Genomic DNA, 21,354 nt, shown 5'->3' with positions numbered 1-21,354 from the left:
GCTCAAAATATTGTGCAACATGTCAAAAATTTAAATCATTCATTGACGTTAAGGATCCAATTTGTAACACAACTGGTATGTTATCCACTTCTACTTACACTTGAAGACCAGTGGCCTCAACTTGATCTTTCCATTATGCAGTGGTCTTTGCTGACCACAGAAGGAAAAGAAAAGTATTGATTGCCAAAATATTTCTACCAGGATGACAAAATTGTAGAAATATTGAAAAGTTATTGCCTAGAAATGATACAGGTATCACATTTGGCTTAAACAAAGTACAATGTATTATTGGCTTCCCTTTTCATTGAAATGTATTTCAGGGATATAAACATATTCTCAATATGGTTCCAAATTTAGTAATACTATTACCGATAACTGTGATGTTATTAATAGTCGCTGAAATTAAAATTTGCTTGCATATTTCGAGAGAAAAATGCTGCTGTATAACAAACCACATAGCCACAACAACCTTGAGCATTTTTAGCACTAGATATTAAAAGAACGGAGTTAAGTGCCTGAGCTGTTGATCATAGCAGCTCACTTGGTTGATTTGGGAAAATCTTTTCTACTTTCAGCTAGATGGGCAGGTAATCTGGGATCCCAACTACTTCTTTAAATTGGCTGTCAAGAGTCACGATTCAAACAGGCTAAAGTGCATTATATTCACCAGACCCACTCACTAATGATTTCTTTGAGCCCAGATTATCACTGACTTCTCAGTGTGGTTGATAAACGAAAGCAGAGAGAACCCAAAGTACAGACTACGTCACACATCAGCAAGTTTTGCACGAGTACAAGTCTGACTGCATATGGACTCCTCTCCCTCCATTTATTTCCAGTTAGCAATCCCTTTCATAATCAAGATTTTTCCCATTTTAATAGAATAGATTTCAACAATAATGAAGTTAGAAACATCTGATTAAGATGGGTAAATGCCAATAGATTATAGCCTAAAATTAAAAAGCCCGTGTGCTGCATTTTTTACATCTCTCTACTTAAAAGTAGGTGGTTAATAATGGAATGGCAAATTTCAACTAAGGATTTATTTTGCAGCAAATTAAAATTGATCTGAACAGAAACTGGCTTCACTTATTAAATCCCCAGGTACCTGTACCTGAAATGACACTTCAGTCCCCACAGTTACGGTGTAGTGAAAATGGCTTAACGTTTTTCCTTCCTTTTGTTGTTTCTTTTTAAATGAAAAAGGTGCCTTTTTTTTTAAAAAAGACAAATAAATAGCACTCCACATACCGGGATCTACTGTTGTATGCCACTCAAGAAAATACCAGCATTAAATAAATAGATTTAAGCATATCTCACATAACATTTTGCAGTACAGCTGTATTGAAATCGGTAACTAAATCAAGTTAAACTGAGGCAATTAAATTTTTTTTCCAGCAAAATGTATATTTAGCAAACAGCACGTCAAATCAACATTGCACTAACTTTATAAAACAGATAAGGTACAAAAAGTACTGTACAGTAAATCTCTTTTGTATTTACATACATCAATGCAAAGCTCAGAGCATTATTTTTGCCCAATTGGAGCCTTCATCGGCTTTCTGTGTACCATATACACGATCTATTTCACAAGCTGTGCCGTTTTGCATTCACACATGCAGGTGAGAAAACAAACTCAGTGTGTGTCTATGAACAAATGATAACCAGCACTTCCCAACCAAAGTGCTTTCCAATGAAAAAGGTAAAGTTCAAAGCTGTACATGGAAGCTCTTGAAACCACAAAATTCATCTTTAATTTTGAGAGATAAATATCTCACAACGTTATTAAAAGAAATATTATTCATCATCCATAGCCTGAACTTCGGTTTCAGTGCACTGTAGATTCTGGCTTCAGTTAACTTTAGTATCATTACTCAAACATAACTGTGATCTCACAAAAAAACAAATTAATTTTAAGATCTAAAATACAGCCCAGTATGACATCCGAACAATGTAGTTGGTTTTAAATCTAGTTTAGGATTCAGGTGCTCATGCTGCACATAAACCTAGCAACTGTTTCTCTACATCACAACATGGTTTTCCAGACAAGGTATGTTTAGAAGTGCTCTTCAGTGTGCAGACAAGAAAACCAACCAAGTCTTTACATTTTCCTGACAAATGCAACCATTATGATGAAAAACAAAAAGACGAGGGGAGAATGTAAACGCTTAAGACTTATAAAGAGGAAAACTTGGCTAAAAAATTTAACTTTTACAATTATGTTTTAAAAATACCAAAGCAGTTTCTTATTCACCCAAATCCAGATGAGTGAAATTTGTTAAGCTTTATACATACATGTAAAACAAATAAAGCATTGGTCAGGTTTGCAGGGAGCTCTAATGGACAGAGTGGATGGAAATGTCAGTGGTCGATAGACAGGCAGCAACTGGTTCTTTATCTCCAAAGCCTCATTCAGGAATTGTCTGAACTGCAACTACAGCATAGTACTAAAGCCTCAAAACTTTGGATAATTTCTACTTCTGCCCCCCACCCCAGAATTTTGCAGTTAAGAGATTTTACTTTACATTGGCTGCAAAGTAGAATTGGTAGAAAACCACATTTCCATTTTCATAATGGAAAGCACATTTTGTTCTCCCTTAAGAAAACAGGGACACACATCAAAATATTGTGAAAAAACAAACACTAGAGATGTTAACTTAGATTTTTTTGGCTGAATTGAAGTCCCTCTCCTACTTTATGAACATTTACCAATTATCACTAGACATACCACTCCCGGCGAGAAATGATTGAACCGTCTAAGTGTGAAACAAGGTCATCTTCATTTTCATCATAGTAGTCATCATGCACATACGGAGATACATTGGGAATTTTTCGATCTTCATAATAGTCGATGGGTATCTCCACACCTTCAGTGTACCTGTTATTTATATTGTCCTCATTTCGCCATTCACTTTTCTGAACCTCTATGGGATAATCCTGGAATATGTTATTTGAATCGAGCTTCCGTTCACTTTTCTCATAATCAGTGTATGGCTCATTTTGATTTGATTGTAAAACATCCATTTGGGAGTCCTTCTGTATGTCTGTAGTTCCAGCATACTGCTTTGTGTAGTAGTCTCCTCGGAAGGTACGCCGACGTCTCAAATAAAACATTACAATGACGATGACCACAAGCATGAGGAAGAGAGTGCCACCAACCACACCTCCGATGATAGTTCCTAAATTGTCACTCTTCACAGATTCCAGAGTTGACGGAGCAATTGGGAGCCTCCACGTATAAGCAGGTAAACTTGTGATGTCCGCCGTTGAGTAAATTGGTGGTACCGTTGTAGACAGTGGGGTAGTAGTAGGAGGATCTAATTGGAAACGGGGTAGGGATGGACAGAGACAGAAAAGCAATGAACATATATGTACTACAACATGACGAGTTAAGTTTCTCATCCTCAATCAACTAATTGCTTTATTTTAGAATGTAGAAAAAAAACACAGAACACTGAAGATGTCAGGCAAGTTCTGTTCATTTACGTTTGAAAATACAACCTCAAATTTCATTTATACAATACTCTTCACAATGGAAAGTTTAAAACAATGAGTTGCAGGGATCTCTTTCCTAGTGATAATTTAATTATAGAGCACTTGAAGCAGTAAACTTTGTGTCTGTATTTGGATCTAGCATTCATTTCTTTTCAGTATTTTTGTTTTTTCATTGTTCCAAGTACAATTAGTTGTGGTCTACATTCCTGCTGGAAAAGCTGAATGAGTTCTGAACAGTTCAGGTTCCCATATGTGAGGCTCCTAGATGTGGTATGGTGGAAGAAAGTAAAAAAAACATTTAATAACTTTTAACACATATGGCAACAATGCTTAGAAGGGCATCAAAGGACACTATCAAATGCTAGCTCCCTCAAACTGAGACCTCGGTAATTGCAATATTCCAAGATTGTTCACTGGACTATTGCAAATGTATGTGCACGATCCAAAACAAAGTGTTGGAAATAAGATCGTAAACAATGATTGCTTTAAAAAAGGTGTCAAGTTATAAAATCTAAAAGTTTCTATATGCAAGATATTTTTTAAATTTTACTTATTGTAACATTTAAATAGGATAGTGCAGTATTTAAATCTTATACGATTTAGTACATTTTCTGAGGATACACTCTCCTCTCCAGATTCCCAAGGCCACACATATTCTGTGCCCAAAATGAATAGGCAGAAAATTTGCACCCAGGCCTCGGCTAATGCTGCTTGGAGGGATACATTACAGGGACACAGTCAATCCCTCATCCCGCACGGTGTTTAAACTTTGCTTGGTACCTTCCCAGCATTACCAGGATAAGCACGAGATTAGAACTACTGCTTGGCAACACAGACTGGTTAGTCCAAATAACTTGTTTGTGTTCTAATTTTTATGTAATTCTATATAATGTGACCAGGCGCACAAGTTCAGTAGGCATGGAAGGGTACACACTGGTGCTTCAACATACCACCCTAATTTACGTCAGTTTGGCAATTGGCATTGGAAAGAATTCATTTTTTTTTTTACCTTTGATGATCTAGGATAGTGGTAAATGCTGTAATAAGATGGCATATAAAAACTATCAATTGAACTTTTGGGGGAAGAAAATTAATATTTTATCCATAAAAACTAAGTCTTCAATTTTATCAAATATGACTTCAGTAGATTGCTGCAGCTAAATTACAAGCCTATTTGCATCTTTCAAAGCTGCAGTAAAATGTGAAAAATGATGCAAAATTTCCTTGTTATTTCCAAACACCAACACACTAAAAGAAAACAATGGAGTATGAATGTAAAATTAATCTTCATATTAATAAGGTGTTGAAAAGTCATTATTTCTGTTTTCTTGATGCGGTTTACATTTTCAGTGTACAATTCTGCTTCTGTTAATAAAAAACATTAAAATCCAAAACTATTTATTAAAACAAATTACATTGGTTTCAGACACACTCCAATGATTTTGATAAATCATCTGGAAAGACTGTATTTTAAAAGGTCACCACCTTTTAAAACATCAAGAGCTCAGAGTATTTTCAAAATGTTTTGTTTTTATTGCAGATTTCCAGCATCCACAGTATTTTGCTATTGTGATATTAAATGTTCTGTTTGTATATAAATAAATCGAACCACGAGTAAATAGTTCTGGATTTCTAGAGGAAAAAAATCAGTTTTGAACTTTAAAGCTTCATTCTAAGATGCAAGATTCACAAGTAAAATAGAAACAGAATTTTTAAAAACTAAGTTTTTTAAAGTTTTAACCGGGCGTCTGACATGCATGGAAACCTATCCCAATGTTGGAGTTTCCAAATTAAACTATTGAGAAATACAGACATGTAGAATTTCTGTTTGCCTGACATGGAGTGCTCATTTGGGTAAAATCCAAGATTTTCCATTTATTTCCACAAGCTTCCAGCTTCTTCATGATCACATTATGAGGCACCAGCTGGAAAGCCTTATGAAAATTGATGAAACCAATTTAAATGGGATCCCCCCCCAAATCTCATGACATTGTGACCTTGTCCACAACAATTACCTATCCGATACAATCCTCCAGAGCATGAAATCCACTTTGTTGTTTTTGACGACCTCCATAGAAAACAATGGGCTCAATTTTCCCCATTCATTTGCGCTTTTTTTGGGCACACGCTGTTTTTTTGGCGTATTTTTTTCAAAGTTTGCCCCTGCGTAACTGACTTAGTTACGATTTTTCTAGGCCAGTTTTTTTTTTACGTTCCCTCATGTCTGCGCTTTTAAAAAAAAAATTGTTCGCAGTTTGGTCAACATTTTTTTTCTCTTAGTTCGGCTATCTGGCCACTCCCGAAAAACCTTCTGGTGAGTTAAGAAAACCAGCGCATGTTCACAAATCTGCGCTGAAAGACGCCATTGTTTTTAAGTTGCAGATTTTGGAGGGAGTCAAGAACAGTCAAAATCAATAATAAAGTTCAATTTTTTTTTTAAACCAGTCAACGTAGAAGTGTAAATTTGTTGGATTTCAGAAGTTCTCTCATTTTTTAAACTCACTCACGCAACCAGCGAATGTCTTGAAGCAGGGCTGGAGGGTCGTAGGTTTGTCCGGCAGAATCGGCCCCACGCCCGGCCACAGGGGCTCGGCTACAAAACAAACCATGGGGGGGAGGAGAGATAGAGAGAGAGGTGCCGATCGGAAGGGCTTGGAGCCCGGGGAGGGGGAGGGAGAGAGAGAAGTCACCAGACTCCAATTAAGGGGGGGGGGGGGGGGGGCAGGGAAGAGAGAGGAGAAGTCACAAGATCTTTGGGTGTGGTGTCCATCCATACAGACCTGGAGATACACAACTTCGAACCAGTGCTGCCTGCTTTCCTGCCGTTTTGAGCTTCTTTCAAAGGCCAAATTTAAGTATGGGGGTAATACTGAATGCCATACCTTGTGCGAGCCTTCTGCATCATGGTACTACGTAGGAGACAATTGATTCGAATTCATCGCATCAGGAACATCAGAGCCCATAGGGTGCTGGGCAGGAGGCCTTACCCACCTCGGGTATATCGAGACAGGTGTTCGTACCTCCACTTGAGTGATGCAGACTGTCAGAAGGCTGCGCTTCCGTAAATAAGTTGCAAGTGAGATCTGTGAGTTGGTCAAAGCAGACCTGCAACCTAGAAGCATCAGGAGGACTGCTTTGACAGTTGAAGTGAAGGTTACAGCTGCACTTTCATTCTATGCTCCCGGATCGTTTCAAGCTACAACTGGGGATGTGTGCGCCATCTCAACATGCAACACATGTCTACATTCGTTAGGTCACGGCTGCACTGTACACACGTAGGAATGACTTCATAAAATTCCCCATGACCGCCCAAACAATCCATGACAGGGCTGTGGGCTTCCCCAGGATTGTTGGCTTTCCAGAGGTACAGGGCTGCATTGATTGTACCCACATTGCCTTGCGAGCACCTTTGAAGGATTCCGAGATCGACAGGAACAGAAAAGGCCTCCAGTCCATTAATGTGCATCATCATCATCATCATAGGCAGTCCCTCAGAATCAAGGAAGACTTGCATCCACTCCTGAAGTGAGTTCTTTGGTGGCTGAACAGTCCAATACGTGAGCCACAGACTCTGTCACAGGTGGAACAGATAGTCGTTGAGGAAAGGGGTGGGTGGGACTGGTTTGCCACACGCTCTTTCTGCTGCCTGCGCTTGATTTCTGCACGCTCTCGGCGTTGAGATTAGAGGTGCTCAGCGCCATCCCGGATGCACTTTCTCCACTTAGGGCAGTCTTTGGCCAGGGACTCCTCGGTGTCATTGGGCATGTTGCACTTTATCAAGGAGGCTTTGAGGGTGTACTTGTAACATTTCCGCTGTCCATCTTTGGCTCGTTTGCTGTGACGGTGCTCCGCGTAGAGCACTTGCTTTGGGAGTCTTGTGTCTGGCATGCGAACTATGTGGCCTTCCAAGTGGAGCTGATAAGAGTGTGGTCAGTGCTTCAATGCTGGGGATGTTGGCCTGGACGAGGACGCTGATGTTGGTGCGCCTGAAATCCCAGGGGATTTGCAGGATCTTGCGGAGACATCGTTGGTGATATTTCTCCAGCGACTTGAGGTGTCTACTGTACATGGTCCATGTCTCTGAGCCATACAGGAGGGCGGGTATTACTACAGCCCTGTAGACCATGAGCTTGGTGGCCGTTTTGAGGGCCTGGTCTTCAAACACTCTTTTCCTCAGGCGGCCAAAGGCTGCACTGGAGGCTGTGCTGGATCTCGTCGTCGATGTCTGCTCTTGTTGAGAGGAGGCTCCCAAGATATGGGAAGTGGTTTACGATGTCCAGGGCCGCGTCGTGGATCTTGATGACTGGGAGGCAGTGCTGTGCAATGAGGAAAGACTGGTGGAGAACCTTTGTCTTACGGATGTTTAGTGTAAGGCCCATGCTTTCGTCTGCAGCTAGTGTGTGATGACATGCATCATATCATGTCAGTCGATGCAAGGTACCCTGGCAGCACCCATGATGTGTTCATCCTACGCGATAGTATTATATCTGCCATGTTTCAGCAGCAGCCGGCAGGGCACAGCTGGCTACTGGGAGACAAAGGGTAAAGCCTCGCCACCTGGCTCATGACGCCCCTACACTTAACCCGGATGGAAGCTGACCGTCAATACAATATGTTGCTGCGCGTCACAATGTGCATCATTGAGAGGACCATTGGCATATTGAAACAGCGTTTCCGATGCCTGGACCATTCCAGAGGCTACTTGCTGTACTCCCCTGAGATTGTCGGTCAGTTCACTGTTGTGTGCTGCATAACTTAGCCATCATGAGGCTGCAGCATCTGGTAGTGGAAGACCCACCTGCGGTGAGAGTGCCTGATGATAATGATGTGAAAGATGCAGGTGACGAGCAGGAAGAGCTGGAGCTCGACGAGGATGAAGAAGCCATGCAAGTGCCTGAGGCCAGAGCATGACGGCGAAGGAGAGCGGGCCATCGTGCTCCTTTAATGATTGCTCAAGCCTTGTGCCAGCAGCTCATCCATGAACACTTTACTGATACCCGAGGGCTCAACGACAACTATTCCACATGGACATGTTTACTGTTTGGAGCTGTTCCATAATGTTGTATTGTGTTAATGGAACATGATTCAGTTTTAATGTAAAATATATTTTATTCAAAGGTTTACAATGTACTTAACTTAATTTTAATAAAATTATTCTTGTATCAAACTTTACTTTAATATCACATTAAAAACTTTAAAAATAACAAACTTGTAAATTTACATAACTTACAAAAAACTTAATTTGAGAACAGTCACAACAGTAACAATAATAACAACAGCAACAAAGAAAGGCTGCACCCATCTCTCATCCCCCTTATTTTAAGACCGCCCGCTGCGCTTGGTCTTGTACACTCCACCACCCCTGCCCGCAGGCGCAGTGTTTTTGGGCTTGATACCAAGCTTATTCTTTCGAACATCTCGGGTGCTACGCACCGCGTCGGCGTAGAGCTGCAAGTTGGAGGGCCCGGCTTTGGGCTCTTCCGAGATTGTCATGGGAGTGACGGTTGATTCTGTCAATGGACGCGGAGTCTGGGCAGGTTCCCTGATTGCAGCAGCCAACTCCAAAATGCCGTCTCTCATGCGCCCTGACAGTGTCTCAACGACCTGCAACATTCCCTCCCTCATGTTGAGCAAAACTGTCTGAACTACCTGCAACATTCCCTCCCTCATGGTCAGTGACGCGGTTTGCACTACCTCTGTCATTCACTCCCTCATGGCCACTATTTCCTCACTGATGGTGCCCATTTCTCATGTCATTGCTGTTACTTTTCCTGACAGTCCTGCTACCTCATCACTCATCCCACTGATGGCGTCCAGGAGTGATTGGGTACGGTCAATGCTTTCCGCACTCAATGGCATCATCTGAGCCACATTTGTTAGATCCTGCACCTCAGGAGAGCGCAGTTGAGCTCTCCTTCCCCTCCTCTCCACAGGTGTGGCTCGCACACTGGGACCCGCAACCTCGGAAGGTGTGAAACCATGGAATGTCCCAACACTCAAACCACAAGGAAGGGGGTGTCACCTCCATGAGCCGCACCTCCTCCAAAGTCAGTACAACAGTGGGAGCTTCATCCAGCTCATCCGCTCCCCCTCACCCCCATGTTCTTGGTCTGAAGAGTTGGATTGGAAGATGTTCTCCTCTTCAGACTCATCCTTGTCGAAATCTTCTACATAGAAACATAGAAAATAGGTGCAGGAGTAGGCCATTCGGCCCTTCTAGCCTGCACCGCCACTCAATGAGTTCATGGCTGAACATGCAACTTCAGTACCCCATTCCTGCTTTCTCGCCATACCCCTTGATTTCCCCTAGTAGCAACATTGTCAAGGTTGGCCTCAAGTTCTGCAAAGGATTACAGAACAGTCAAATGGTTAGTAGCAGAGGAGCGGGCAGGGTGGGTGGCATGAGTAAGCTCACACATCACAGGCCAGGCAGCAGGCTGATTTTTGAAGGACCATGATAAATTTGCAGGCCTTACCCTCTCCCTCGAGTGTGGGCCCAGTTTGTGCAGTATTGATTGCTTTTTTCCAGGCAGGACCCATCAAAGCAGCGACCCTCCCTTCCAAGGGTGACAGTGGGTGCAGATTTGCTGGGCCTCCTCCTATTTGAGTTCTTTCCCTTTTATTATGTGCCACCTTCCTCTGCAAAGATGAAAATGCAATTTTTCAGAGAGGGTGTCTTTCTGCTGGGTGGGACATATACAGCTGGTCACATTTACAATTGCAATTCCATTGAATAAATGAAAATATTACTTGCACAAACTACTTGACCAAGGTCCTGCCATTTCTTTTTAGACTGGCCTCCAGATCTCGTGGCGATCACCACTGCGCAGTAATCATCTGCAACTTGGTTCCAGCGTTTCTTCATTTCTTTGGGTGGAACTTGAGACCTCTGCTGGTGTTCAGCTCCTGCCATCTGTTCTCAATCACAGTAACTAGTGCCTCCACTTTTTCCTGTAAGAAATTCTTGGTCCTTGTACTGCATTGCATCTTGTATTGCTCCAACTGTGATTTTTCCAATGCTCTCACACAGCACTCCTTCTCACACACACAACTAGCTCTTTACAAATGGCCGATTGCCAAATCTGAGCTGCACTGAGCATGTGCGTCCATTGCAATGACATCAAAAACGTAACTTTTTTTTCCCACGCATGCGTAGAAGGTGTGGCTTTGTTTTTTGGCGCAGATAGCAGGCTCCACCCCCCGAGGCGACTGGACACGCTGCACAGTGCCAAATTCGAATTATACATCGGGGAACGTTTGGCAAAATATTTCTGCCACATTTCTGGCCTAGAAAAACAGGCGTAACTCTGGCAATATGCCAGAAAACGGGCTTGGGGAAATTTGAGCCCAATATATGTACTATTACAAGCTGAAGGAAGTATTGAAGTTTTTATACAGAGGACATAAAGTACAGTGAGACTTTCTGCGACAATCAAAGCTTTAATGATCTATAAGGATGACGCATGGCATCGGATCAGCCTCCCCTTGCCTTTAACCATTTGTTATTCACTCCATTTCCGGTCTACACTCCACTTATTGGGCCCAAGTTTGCCAAGGAGTTGCTCCATTTTTTTTTTTAAAAAGAGTATCTTAAAAATCGCAATTCTGCCTATTTAATTTGCTCCAGTGTAAGTGAGTTAGTTAGGTTTTTTTTAAAAGTTTAGTTTTTATTTTAAAAGGGGGCATTACAATCCACTTACGCCTGTTTTGGCCATTTAAGCAAGTTTAAACAGGGGAGAGCAGCAGCAGCCATGTTCATGGCACCGTGAGTGGCTCTGCTGCACAGGAGGGGAGGGAAAAGACTGGGAGAGCTATAGTGGTAGGGGATTCTATTGTAAGGGGAATAGATGGACGTTTCTGCAGTCGCAATCGAGACTCCAGGATGGTATGTTGCCTCCCTGGTGCAGGGGTCAAGGATGTCTTGGAGCGGGTGCAGGACATTTTAAAAAGGGAGTGTGAACAGCCAGTTGTCATGGTGCATATAGGTACTAACGATATAAGTAACATAGAAACATAGAAAATAGGTGCAGGAGTAAGCCATTCGGCCCTACAAGCCTGCATCACCATTCAATAAGATCATGGCTGATCATTCCTTCAGTACCCCTTTCCTGCTTTCTCTCCATACCACTTGATCCCCTTAACCGTAAGGGTCATATCTAACTCCCTCTTGAATATATCCAATGAACTGGCCTCAACAATTATCTGCGGCAGGGAATTCCACAGGTTAACAACTCTGAGTGAAGAAGTTTCTCCTCATCTCAGTCCTAAAGGGCATGCCCCTTATCCCAAGACTGTGTCCCCTTGTTCTGGACTTCCCCAACATCGGGAACATACTTCCTGCATCTAGCCTCACCAGTCCAGTCAGAATCTTATATGTTTCGATGAGATCCCCTCTCATCTTTCGAAATTCCAGTGATTAAAGGCCCAGTTGATCCAATCTCTCCTCATATGTCAGTCCAGCCATCCCTGGAATCAGTCCGGTGAACCTTCGTTGCACTCCCTCAATAGCCAGAACATCCTTCCTCAGATTAGGAGACCAAAACTGAACACAATATTCCAAGTGGGGCCTCACCAAGGCCCTGTACAACTGCAGCAAGGCTTCCCTGCTCCTATACTCAAGTTCCCTTGCTATGAAGACCAACATACCATTTGCCTTCCTCACCACCTGCTGTCCCTGCATGCCAACTTTCAATGACTGATGAACCGTGACACCCAGGTCTCGCTGCACCTCTCCTTTTCCTAATCTGCCGCCATTCAGATAATATTCTGTCTTCGTGTTTTTGTCCCCAAAGTGGATAACCTCACATTTATCCACATTATACTGCATCTGCCATGTATTTGCCCACTCGCCTAACCTGTCCAAGTCACCCTGCAGCCTCTTCGTGTCCTCCTCACAGCTCACACCGCCACCAAGTTTAGTGTCATCTGCAAACTTGGAGATATTACACACAATTCAATCATCCAAATCATTAATATATATTGTAAAGAGCTGGGGTCCCAGCACTGAGCCCTGCAGCACTCCACTACTCACTGCCTGCCATTCTGAAAAGGAGCCGTTAATCCCGACTCTCTGCTTCCTGTCTGCCAACGAGTTCTCTATCCACGTCAGTACATCACCCCCAATACCATGTGCTTTGATTTTGCACACCAATCTCTTTTTAAAGTCCAAATACACCACATCCACTGGTTCTCCCTTGTCCACTCTACTAGTTACATCCTCAAAAAATTCCAGAAGATTTGTCAAGCATGATTTCCCTTTCATAAATCCATGCTGACTTGGACCAATCCTATCACTGCTCTCCAAACGCGCTGCTATTTCATCCTTAATGATTGATTCCAACATTTTCCCCACCACCGATGTCAGGCTAACTGTTCTATAATTACCCGTTTTCTCTCTCCCTCCTTTTTTAAAAAGTGGTGTTACATTAGAAACCCTCCAATCCATAGGAACTGATCCAGAGTCAATAGATTGTTGGAAAATTATCACCAATGCATCCACTATTTCCTTAGGTACTCTGGGATGTAGACTATCAGGCCCTGGGGATTTGTCGGCCTTCAATCCCATCAATTTCCCGAACACAATTTCCCACCTAATAAGGATATCCTTCAGTTCCTCCTCCTCACGAGACCTTCGGACCCCTAGGACATCGGGAAGGTTATTCATGTCTTCCTTTGTGAAGACAGAACCAAAGTACTTGTTCAATTGGTCTGCCAGTTCTTTGTTCCCCATTATAAATTCACCCGAATCTGACTGCAAGGGACCAACGTTTGTCTTCACTAATCTTTTTCTCTTCACATACCTATCAAAGCTTTTGCAGTCATTTTTTGTGTTTCCGGCAAGTTTCCTCTCGTACTCTATTTTCCCCCTCTTAATTAAACCCTTTGTCCTCCTCTGCTGTATTCTAAATTTCTCCCAGTCCTCCAGCTTGCTACTTTTTCTGGCTAATTTGTATGCCTCTTCCTTGGATTTAACACTATCCTTAATTTCCCTTGTTAGCCACGGTTGAGCCACCTTCCCCATTTTATTTTTACTCCAGACAGGGATGTACAATTGTTGAAGTTCGTCGATATGATCTTTAAAGGTTTGCCATTGCCTATCCACCGTCAACCTTTTAAGTATCATTTTCCAGTCTAATCTTGCCAATTCGCGCCTCATACCATCAAAGTTACCTTTCCTTAAGTTCAGGTCCCGAGTTTCTGAATTAACTTTGTCACTCTCCATCTGAATAAAGAATTCTACCATATTATGGTCACTCTTCCCCAAGGGGCCTCGCACAATATTGCTTATTAGTCCCTTCTCATTACACATCACCCAGTCTAGGATGGCCAGCTCTCTGGTTGGTTCCTCGACATATTGGTCGAGAAATCCATCCCTAATACACTCCAAGAAATCCTCTTCCACCGCATTGCTACCAGTTTGGTTAGCCCAATCAATATGTAGATTAAAGTCACCCATGATTACTGCTGTACCTTTATTGCACACATCCCTTATTTCTTGTTTGATGCTGTCCCCAAGCTCACTTCTACTATTTGGTGGCCTGTACACAACTCCCACTAGCGTTTTCTGCCCTTTGGTATTCGTAGCTCCACCCATACCGATTCCACATCATCCAAGCTGATGTCCTTCCTTCCAATTGCATTAATTTCTTCTTCAACCAGCAACACCACCCCGCGCCTCCTTTTCCTTTCTGTCTATCTTTCCTAAATGCTGAATACCCCTGGATGTTGCATTCCCAGCCTTGGTCACCCTGGAGCCATGTCTCCGTGATGCCAATCACATCATACCCGTTAACTGCTATCTGCGCAGTTAATTCGTCCATCTTATTCCGAATACACCTCGCAAAAAATGGGATGAGGTCCTACAAGCTGAATTTAGGGAGCTACAAGTTAAATTAAAAAGTAGGACCTCAAAAGGTAGTAATCTCAGGATTGCTACCAGTGCCACGTGCTAGTCAGAGTAGGAATCGCAGGATAGCTCAGATGAATACGTGGCTTGAGGAGTGGTGCAGAAGGGAGGGTTTCAAATTCCTGGGACATTGGAACCGGTTCTAGGGGAGGAGGGACGAGTACAAACTGGATAGTCTGCAACTGGGCAGGACCGGAACCAATGCCCTAGGGAGAGTGTTTGCAAGTGCTGTTGGGGAGGGGTTAAACTAATAAGGCAGGGGGATGGGAAGCTATGAAAGGAGACAGAGGGAAGTAAAATAGGGGCAGAACCAAAAGATAGAAAGAAGAAAAGTAAAAGTGGAGGACAGAGAAACCCAAGACAAAAATTAAAAAGGGCCACATTGCAGCAAAATTCTAAAAGGACAAAGTGTGTTAAAAAGACAAGCCTGAAGGCTGTGTGTCTCAATTCGAGGAGTATTCATAATAACTTGGACGAATTAACTGCACAGGCAGCAATTAATGAATATGATATAATTGACATCACGGAGACATGGCTTCAGGGTGACCAACGCTGGGAACTCAATATCCAGGGGTATTCAACATGAGGATGGATCGACAGAAAGGAAAAAAGGCAGTGTGGCATTGCTGGTAAAAGAGGAAATTAACGCAATAGTAAGGATGATGTGGAATCTGTATGGGTGGAGCTGCGGAATACCAAAGGGCAGAAAACGCTAGTGGGAGTTGTGTACAGACCAAACAGTAGTAAGTGAGGTTGGGGACAGCATCAAACAAGAAATTAGAGATGCATGCAATAAAGGTACAGCAGTTATCATGGGCGACTTTAATTTACATATTGACTGGGCTAACCAAACTGATAGCAATACGATGGAGGAGAATTTCCTGGAGTGTATTAAAGATGGTTTTCTGGACCACAATGTCGAGGAACCAACTAGAAGGCTGGCCATCCTAGACTGGGTGATGTGCAAGGAGAAAGGACTAATTTGCAATCTTGTTGTGCGAGGCCCCTTGGGGAAGAGTGACCATAATATGGTAGAATTCCTTATTAAGATGGAGAGTGACACAGTTAATTCAGAGACTAGGGTCCTGAACTTAAGGAAAGGTAACTTCGTGAATTGGCTTGAAGAGACTGGCAAATGATAATTGAAGGGTTGACGGTGGATAGGCAATGGCAGACATTTAAAGATCACATGGATGAACTTCAACAATTGTACATCCCTGTCTGGAGTAAAAATAAAACGGGGAAAGTGGCTCAACCGTGGCTAACAAGGGAAATTAAGGATAGTGTTAAATCCAAGGAAGAGGCATATAAATTGGCCAGAAAAAGCAACAAACCTGAGGACTGGGAGAAATTTAGAATTCAGCAGAGAACAAAGGGTTTAATTAGGAGGGGGAAAATAGAGTATGGGAGGAAGCTTGCTGGGAACATAAAAAGTGACTGCAAAAGCTTCGATAGATATGTGAAGAGGTACAGCAGGCGATGAAGGAGTCAAATGGTATGTTGGCCTTCATAGCTAGGGGTTTTACTGTAGTTGTACAGGGCCTTGGTGAGGCCTCACCTGGAATATTGTGTTCAGTTTTGGTCTCCTAATCTGAGGAAGGACGTTCTTGCTATTGAGGGAGTGCAGTGAAGGTTCACCAGACTGATTCCCGGCATGGCTGGATTGACATATGAGGAGAGATTGGATCGACTGGGCCTTTATTCACTGGAGTTTAGAAGGATGAGAGGGGATCTCATAGAAACATATAAAATTTTGACAGGACTGGACAGGTTAGATGCAGTAAGAATGTTCCCGATATTGGGGAAGTACAGAACCAGGGGACACAGTCTAAGGATAAGGGGTAAGCCATTTAGGATTGAGATGAGGAGAAACTTCCTCACTCAGAGAATTCCCTAGCACAGAGAGTTGTTGATGCCCGTTCGTTGGATATATTCAAGAGGGAGTTAGATGTGGCCCTCACGGCTAAAGGGATCAAGGGGTATGGAGAGAAAGCAGGAATGGGATACTGAGGTGAATGATCATCCATGATCTTATTGAATGGCAGTGTGGCTCGAAGGGCCGAATGGCCTACTCCTGCACCTATTTTCTATGTTTCTAGACAGCTAAAAGTTACTCCAAACTAACTTAGGCCAGTGTATGCAGCCACTTGTATGCACACAGAAAAACCTTGCAGTGAGCTAAGAAAGCAGCGCAGGTAGCCAGAGATAGAGGCAGGGGGGGGGGCTGGTGGTGGAAGGGGGAGGGAAGTGAGAGGACCTTGCAAAGCACTAAACACCTTCACAACAACTAATACAGATCTTGTACTGTGACTTTTGCATAATTTACACATTCCACTACATAAAAGCTTCATGATATGCACTTTTTAATATTATTTATATCAGAAGACGAATTTTGATGGTGCTGACTGCCTTTCTTACTGCTTTTATCAGCAGACAGTCTAGGGACAACTTTTCTAACTTGAGCAGCTTGTTCTTTTTCTCAATCATTTAAAGCAACTCTCCTTCTCCCTCCCCACCACAATCAAAATTCTTCCCTGCTAGATCAAAGGTCTCCCCGCACCAACCTGTTTCTTGTAGCCCTCAGAGTGGTTTGAGTCTTGAACTCTCCAAGATCATCAGTTGTGAATTTAGGTCGTTAGGTTTAGGAGGCTATTTTACTGAGGAAGGTTTCACAGCCAATTTTTTCCTCGTCCAACATCCCCAAATGTGAACACTTTGCCAGCAGGGGTGGAGGTCGGGACTCAGGAGCAGGAGAAGCATCGGGGGCTGAAGGAGCATCGGGGGAGGGGTAGTTGGGACTCGGGACCCAGAGGAGCATAGAGGGCCGGAGGAGCATCGGGGGAGGGGTGGTTGGGACTCAGCTACTAATACTTAGGCCAGACATACAAGCATATCATCATAGGCAGTCCCTCAAAATCGAGGAAGTCTTACTTCCACTCTAAAAATGAGTTCTTTGGTGACTGAACAGTCCAACACGGGAATTACAGTCTCTGTCACAGGTGGGACAGACAGTTGTTGAAGGAAAGGGTGGGTGGGACTTGTTTGCCGCACGCTCCTTTCGCTGCCTGTGCTTGGTTTCTGCATGCTCTCGGCGATGAGACTCGAGGTGCTCAGCACCCTCCCGGATGCACTTCCTCCACTTAGAGCGGTCTTTGGCCAGGGACTCCCAGGTATCAGTGGGGATGTTGCATTTTATCAAGACGGCTTTGAGGGTATCTTTGAAACGTTTCATCTGCCCACCTTGGGCTCGCTTGCAATGTAGGAGTTCCAAGTAGAGTGCTTGCTTTGGGAGTCTTGTGTCAGGCAATGCGAACAATGTGGCCTGCCCAGCGGAGCTGGTCGTGTGTGGTCAGTGCTTCGATGCTGGGGATGTTGGCATGGTCGAGGTCGCTAACGTTGGTGCATCTGTCCTCCCAGGCGATTTGCAGGATCTTGCGGAGACATCGTTGGTGGTATTTCTCCAGCGATTTGAGGTGTCTACGGTCCATGTCTCTGAGCCATACAGGAGGGCGAGTATTACTACAGCCCCGTAGACCATGAGCTTGGTGGCAGTTTTGAGGGCCTGATTTTCGAACACGCTGTTCCTCACACGACTGAAGGCTGTGCTGGCACACTGGAGGCCATGTTGAATCGCGTCGTCGATGTCTGCCCTTGTTGATAAGAGGCTCCCGAGGTATGGAAAGTGGTCCACGTCGTCCGGGGCGGCGCCGTGGATCTTGATGACTGGCGGGTAGGGCTGTGTGGCAGGGTCAGGCTGATGGAGGACCTTTGTCTCACAGATGTTTAGTGTAAGGCCCATGCTTTCGTACACCTCAGTGAAGATGTTGACCATGACTTGGAGTTCAGTCTCTGAATGTGCGCAGACGCACGAATCGTCCGCGTACTGTAGTTCTACGACAGAGCTTGGGACGGTCTTGGACCTGGTCTGGAGACGACCAAGGTTGAACAGGTTCCCACTGGTTCTGTAGTTTAGTTTCAGTGTGAGGTGGAGCTTTGCAGCGCAGAAGATTGAGAAGAGGGCTGGTGCGATGACGCAGCTCTGCTTGACCTTGGTCCGGTCGTGGATTGGGTCTGTGGTGGATCCGTTGGTTAGGATCACAGCTTGCATGTTGTCATGGAGTAGGTGGAGGATGATGACGAACTTTTGGGGGCAGCCGAAACGGAGGAGGACGCTCCATAGACCCTTGCGGGTGACAGTGTCAAAGGCCTTGGTAAGGTCAAAGAAAGCCATGTGCAAGGGTTGGTGCTATTCCCTGCATTTTTCTTGCAGCTGTTGTGCTGTAAAAATCATCTTCGTTGTACCCCGTAGAGGACAAAATCGGAACGGTGACTCTGTGAGGAGCTCCTCAGCCACAGGGAGAAAACGGTCAAGGAGGATTCTAGGAATGACTTTCGCAGTGGCTAATAACAGGGAGATTCTTCTGTAGTTACCGCAGTTGGACTTGTCCCCTTTTTTAAAGATGGTCACGATTACTGCATCTCTGAGATCTCCCGGCATGCTCTCCTCCTTCCAGGTGAGAGAGCTGAAGTCATGCATTTGTGCCAATAGTGCACCTCCGCCATATACCAAGAAAAAAGAAGCTGCTCTAGTTGCACCTCAACATTTCTCAACAATAATGTTTGCATGACCATCAAACGCAAAGTTTCATAAACCACTTTCTCTAAGGCGCTCACCCAGTGCTACCACCTAAAGCTCTGTTCCACAAGTTGCAACATACAAATAAACATTATTTGTTGAAACAGGGATTTGGGGGGGGGATGGGAAATCTAAGTTCGCAGTTGGCTCATTTGGCTTTTGTGCGCTGCTGGCAAATTCACGAGACATCTGTTGGTTACACTTGGCTGCAGCTGCATCCAATACTTAATGATAACTTAGCAACTTCTGATGCTCCTCAATAACACGGGGGCCATTCAGGGATGATGTCAGAAATCTGGAAATCTCCCACAAAATACTGTTGAGGCTAGGTCAATTAAAGATTTCAAAACTCAGATTGATAGATTTTTATTAGGCAAGGGTATTAAGAGCTATGAATCAAGGCTGATAGAGTTAAGATACAAATCAGCCATGATACAACTAAATGGTGGAATAGGCTTGAGGGGCAGAATGGCCTACTCCTGTTGCTATATTCCTAAAAACAATATTCTACTCCAGGCTTTCAATCACCCCTTTCACTGCAACCAACAAGCCTACCATATCAGTAGCATGATACCTCACATATTCAAGATGCCAAGAGTGCATCCAGCTATCAAGTTCAGTCTTTATCTCAATTTTAGCTCCCCTTTCAGGTAATCTTCTAAAGTAGGAAGCATAACAATTCAATGACATTAGCTGGTTCAGTAGGTGATACACCTGCTGGGGTGTCCAACTGAACACCAACAGACACTAAGAGCTACTCTACCTGATACGCCTGTATAATTTTGTTGAGATTAGATTTCAACATGCTATCAAGGCGAAATGCTGATCTAGTTCACTGGTGTTATTCTTTGTGATAACATTTCCGGTAGAGCTGCAAAGTCTGGTTTCAATTTCTCTCCAAGAGATCTATCTTTGCGATTCAGGTGCAGCAGCGAAAATCCGGAGTTCCGGAATCCGGACTCCAGACCGATCGGTGGCAGGGTCGTCTGTAATCCGTAAACTGTTCCGGAATCCGGACCCGCCGACCCTGCCTCGCTGGCCCGCCCGAACAGCTCCTCCTCGGCGGGGCCCGCCCGAACACCCCCTCCGCGGCGGGGCCCCGTCCAACGACCTCATCGACGGTGCCGGCGGCGCGAACAGCTCCTCGGTAGGGACTCCCCTCCCCTTCTGACGTTACAAAATCTGGAAATACCCGAACCTGGGCTCGGGTGTTTCCGGATTCCGGATTCTCGTCGCTGCACCTGTACATATCAAACCACCACCTCCATGCAACATCTTGGTTTACAAAACAGTCTATAATCCCTCTGAATTTTCCTGTTCTTGCTTTTTCTAATGAAAGTGGTAATTAGAAACCTGTAAGACTGTAATTATGCTAAAGTTATGACATCCTTATTAGCACCTGAACATCTGCATTTGCAACAAGGAACAATCATTATGTCATAGGGAATATATTTAAATCAGTATAATATCTAGATCCAGAGGTCAATGTCTAAGTCAGGTCCTGGAAAGGAAACTCATTCTTCTCTTTCTCATCATCACAGCAGCTGAAGAAATCTAGCCGTAAATTAGGAAAACAAGAACCTGCTTCATGCAAATCAAGTACAGCCAACAGCATTTATGTATTGGATTACAGACACAGCAGCCTTCAAGGATCCCAGTGCCGGCCCGCTTCTGTCCCGGGCCTAAGGGACCCCGCACCGGCCCGCTTCTGTCCCGGGCCTAAGGGACCCCGCACCGGCCCGCTTCTGTCCCGGGCCTAAGGGACCCCGCACCGGCCCGCTTCTGTCCCGGGCCTAAGGGACCTCGCACCGGCCCGCTTCTGTCCCGGGCCTAAGGGACCTCGCACCGGCCCGCTTCTGTCCCGGGCCTAAGGGACCCCGCACCGGCCCGCTTCTGTCCTGGGCCTAAGGGACCCCGCACCGGCCCGCTTCTGTCCCGGGCCTAAGGGACCTCGCACCGGCCCGCTTCTGTCCCGGGCCTAAGGGACCTCGCACCGGCCCGCTTCTGTCCCGGGCCTAAGGGACCTCGCACCGCCCGCTTCTGTCCCGGGCCTAAGGGACCCCGCACCGACCCGCTTCTGTCCCGGGCCTAAGGGACCCCGCACCGACCCGATTCTGCCCCGGGCCTAAGGGACCCCGCACCGGCCCGCTTCTGTCCTGGGCCGAAGGGACCCCGCACCGACCCGCTTCTGCCCTGGGCCGAAGGGACCCCGCACCGACCCGCTTCTGTCCCGGGCCTAAGGGACCCCGCACCGGCCCGATTCTGTCCTGGGCCGAAGGGACCCCGCACCGGCCCGATTCTGTCCTGGGCCGAAGGG

General features: G+C 44.8%; 1 protein-coding gene across 4 annotated transcripts in view; it reads right to left on the bottom strand.

Moving 5' to 3' along the window:
• Positions 1–1,401: 1,401 nt before the first annotated feature.
• nectin3b (nectin cell adhesion molecule 3b) overlaps positions 1,402–21,354 on the bottom strand; it is a 350,178-nt gene continuing 330,225 nt past the window's right edge. For all 4 annotated transcript variants that reach the window (XM_070891821.1, XM_070891822.1, XM_070891820.1 and 1 more), the window contains one exon: positions 1,402–3,317. In XM_070891821.1, the coding sequence (XP_070747922.1) occupies positions 2,719–3,317 (599 nt within the window). In that variant the 3' untranslated portion in view covers positions 1,402–2,718. The remainder of the gene's footprint in view (positions 3,318–21,354) is intronic.

This window comes from Pristiophorus japonicus, chromosome 10 (assembly GCF_044704955.1).
Source record: "Pristiophorus japonicus isolate sPriJap1 chromosome 10, sPriJap1.hap1, whole genome shotgun sequence".
Lineage (NCBI taxonomy): Eukaryota > Metazoa > Chordata > Chondrichthyes > Pristiophoridae > Pristiophorus > Pristiophorus japonicus.
Note: the sequence above shows the minus strand (reverse complement) of the source record. Positions and strands in the feature narration are given on the sequence as shown.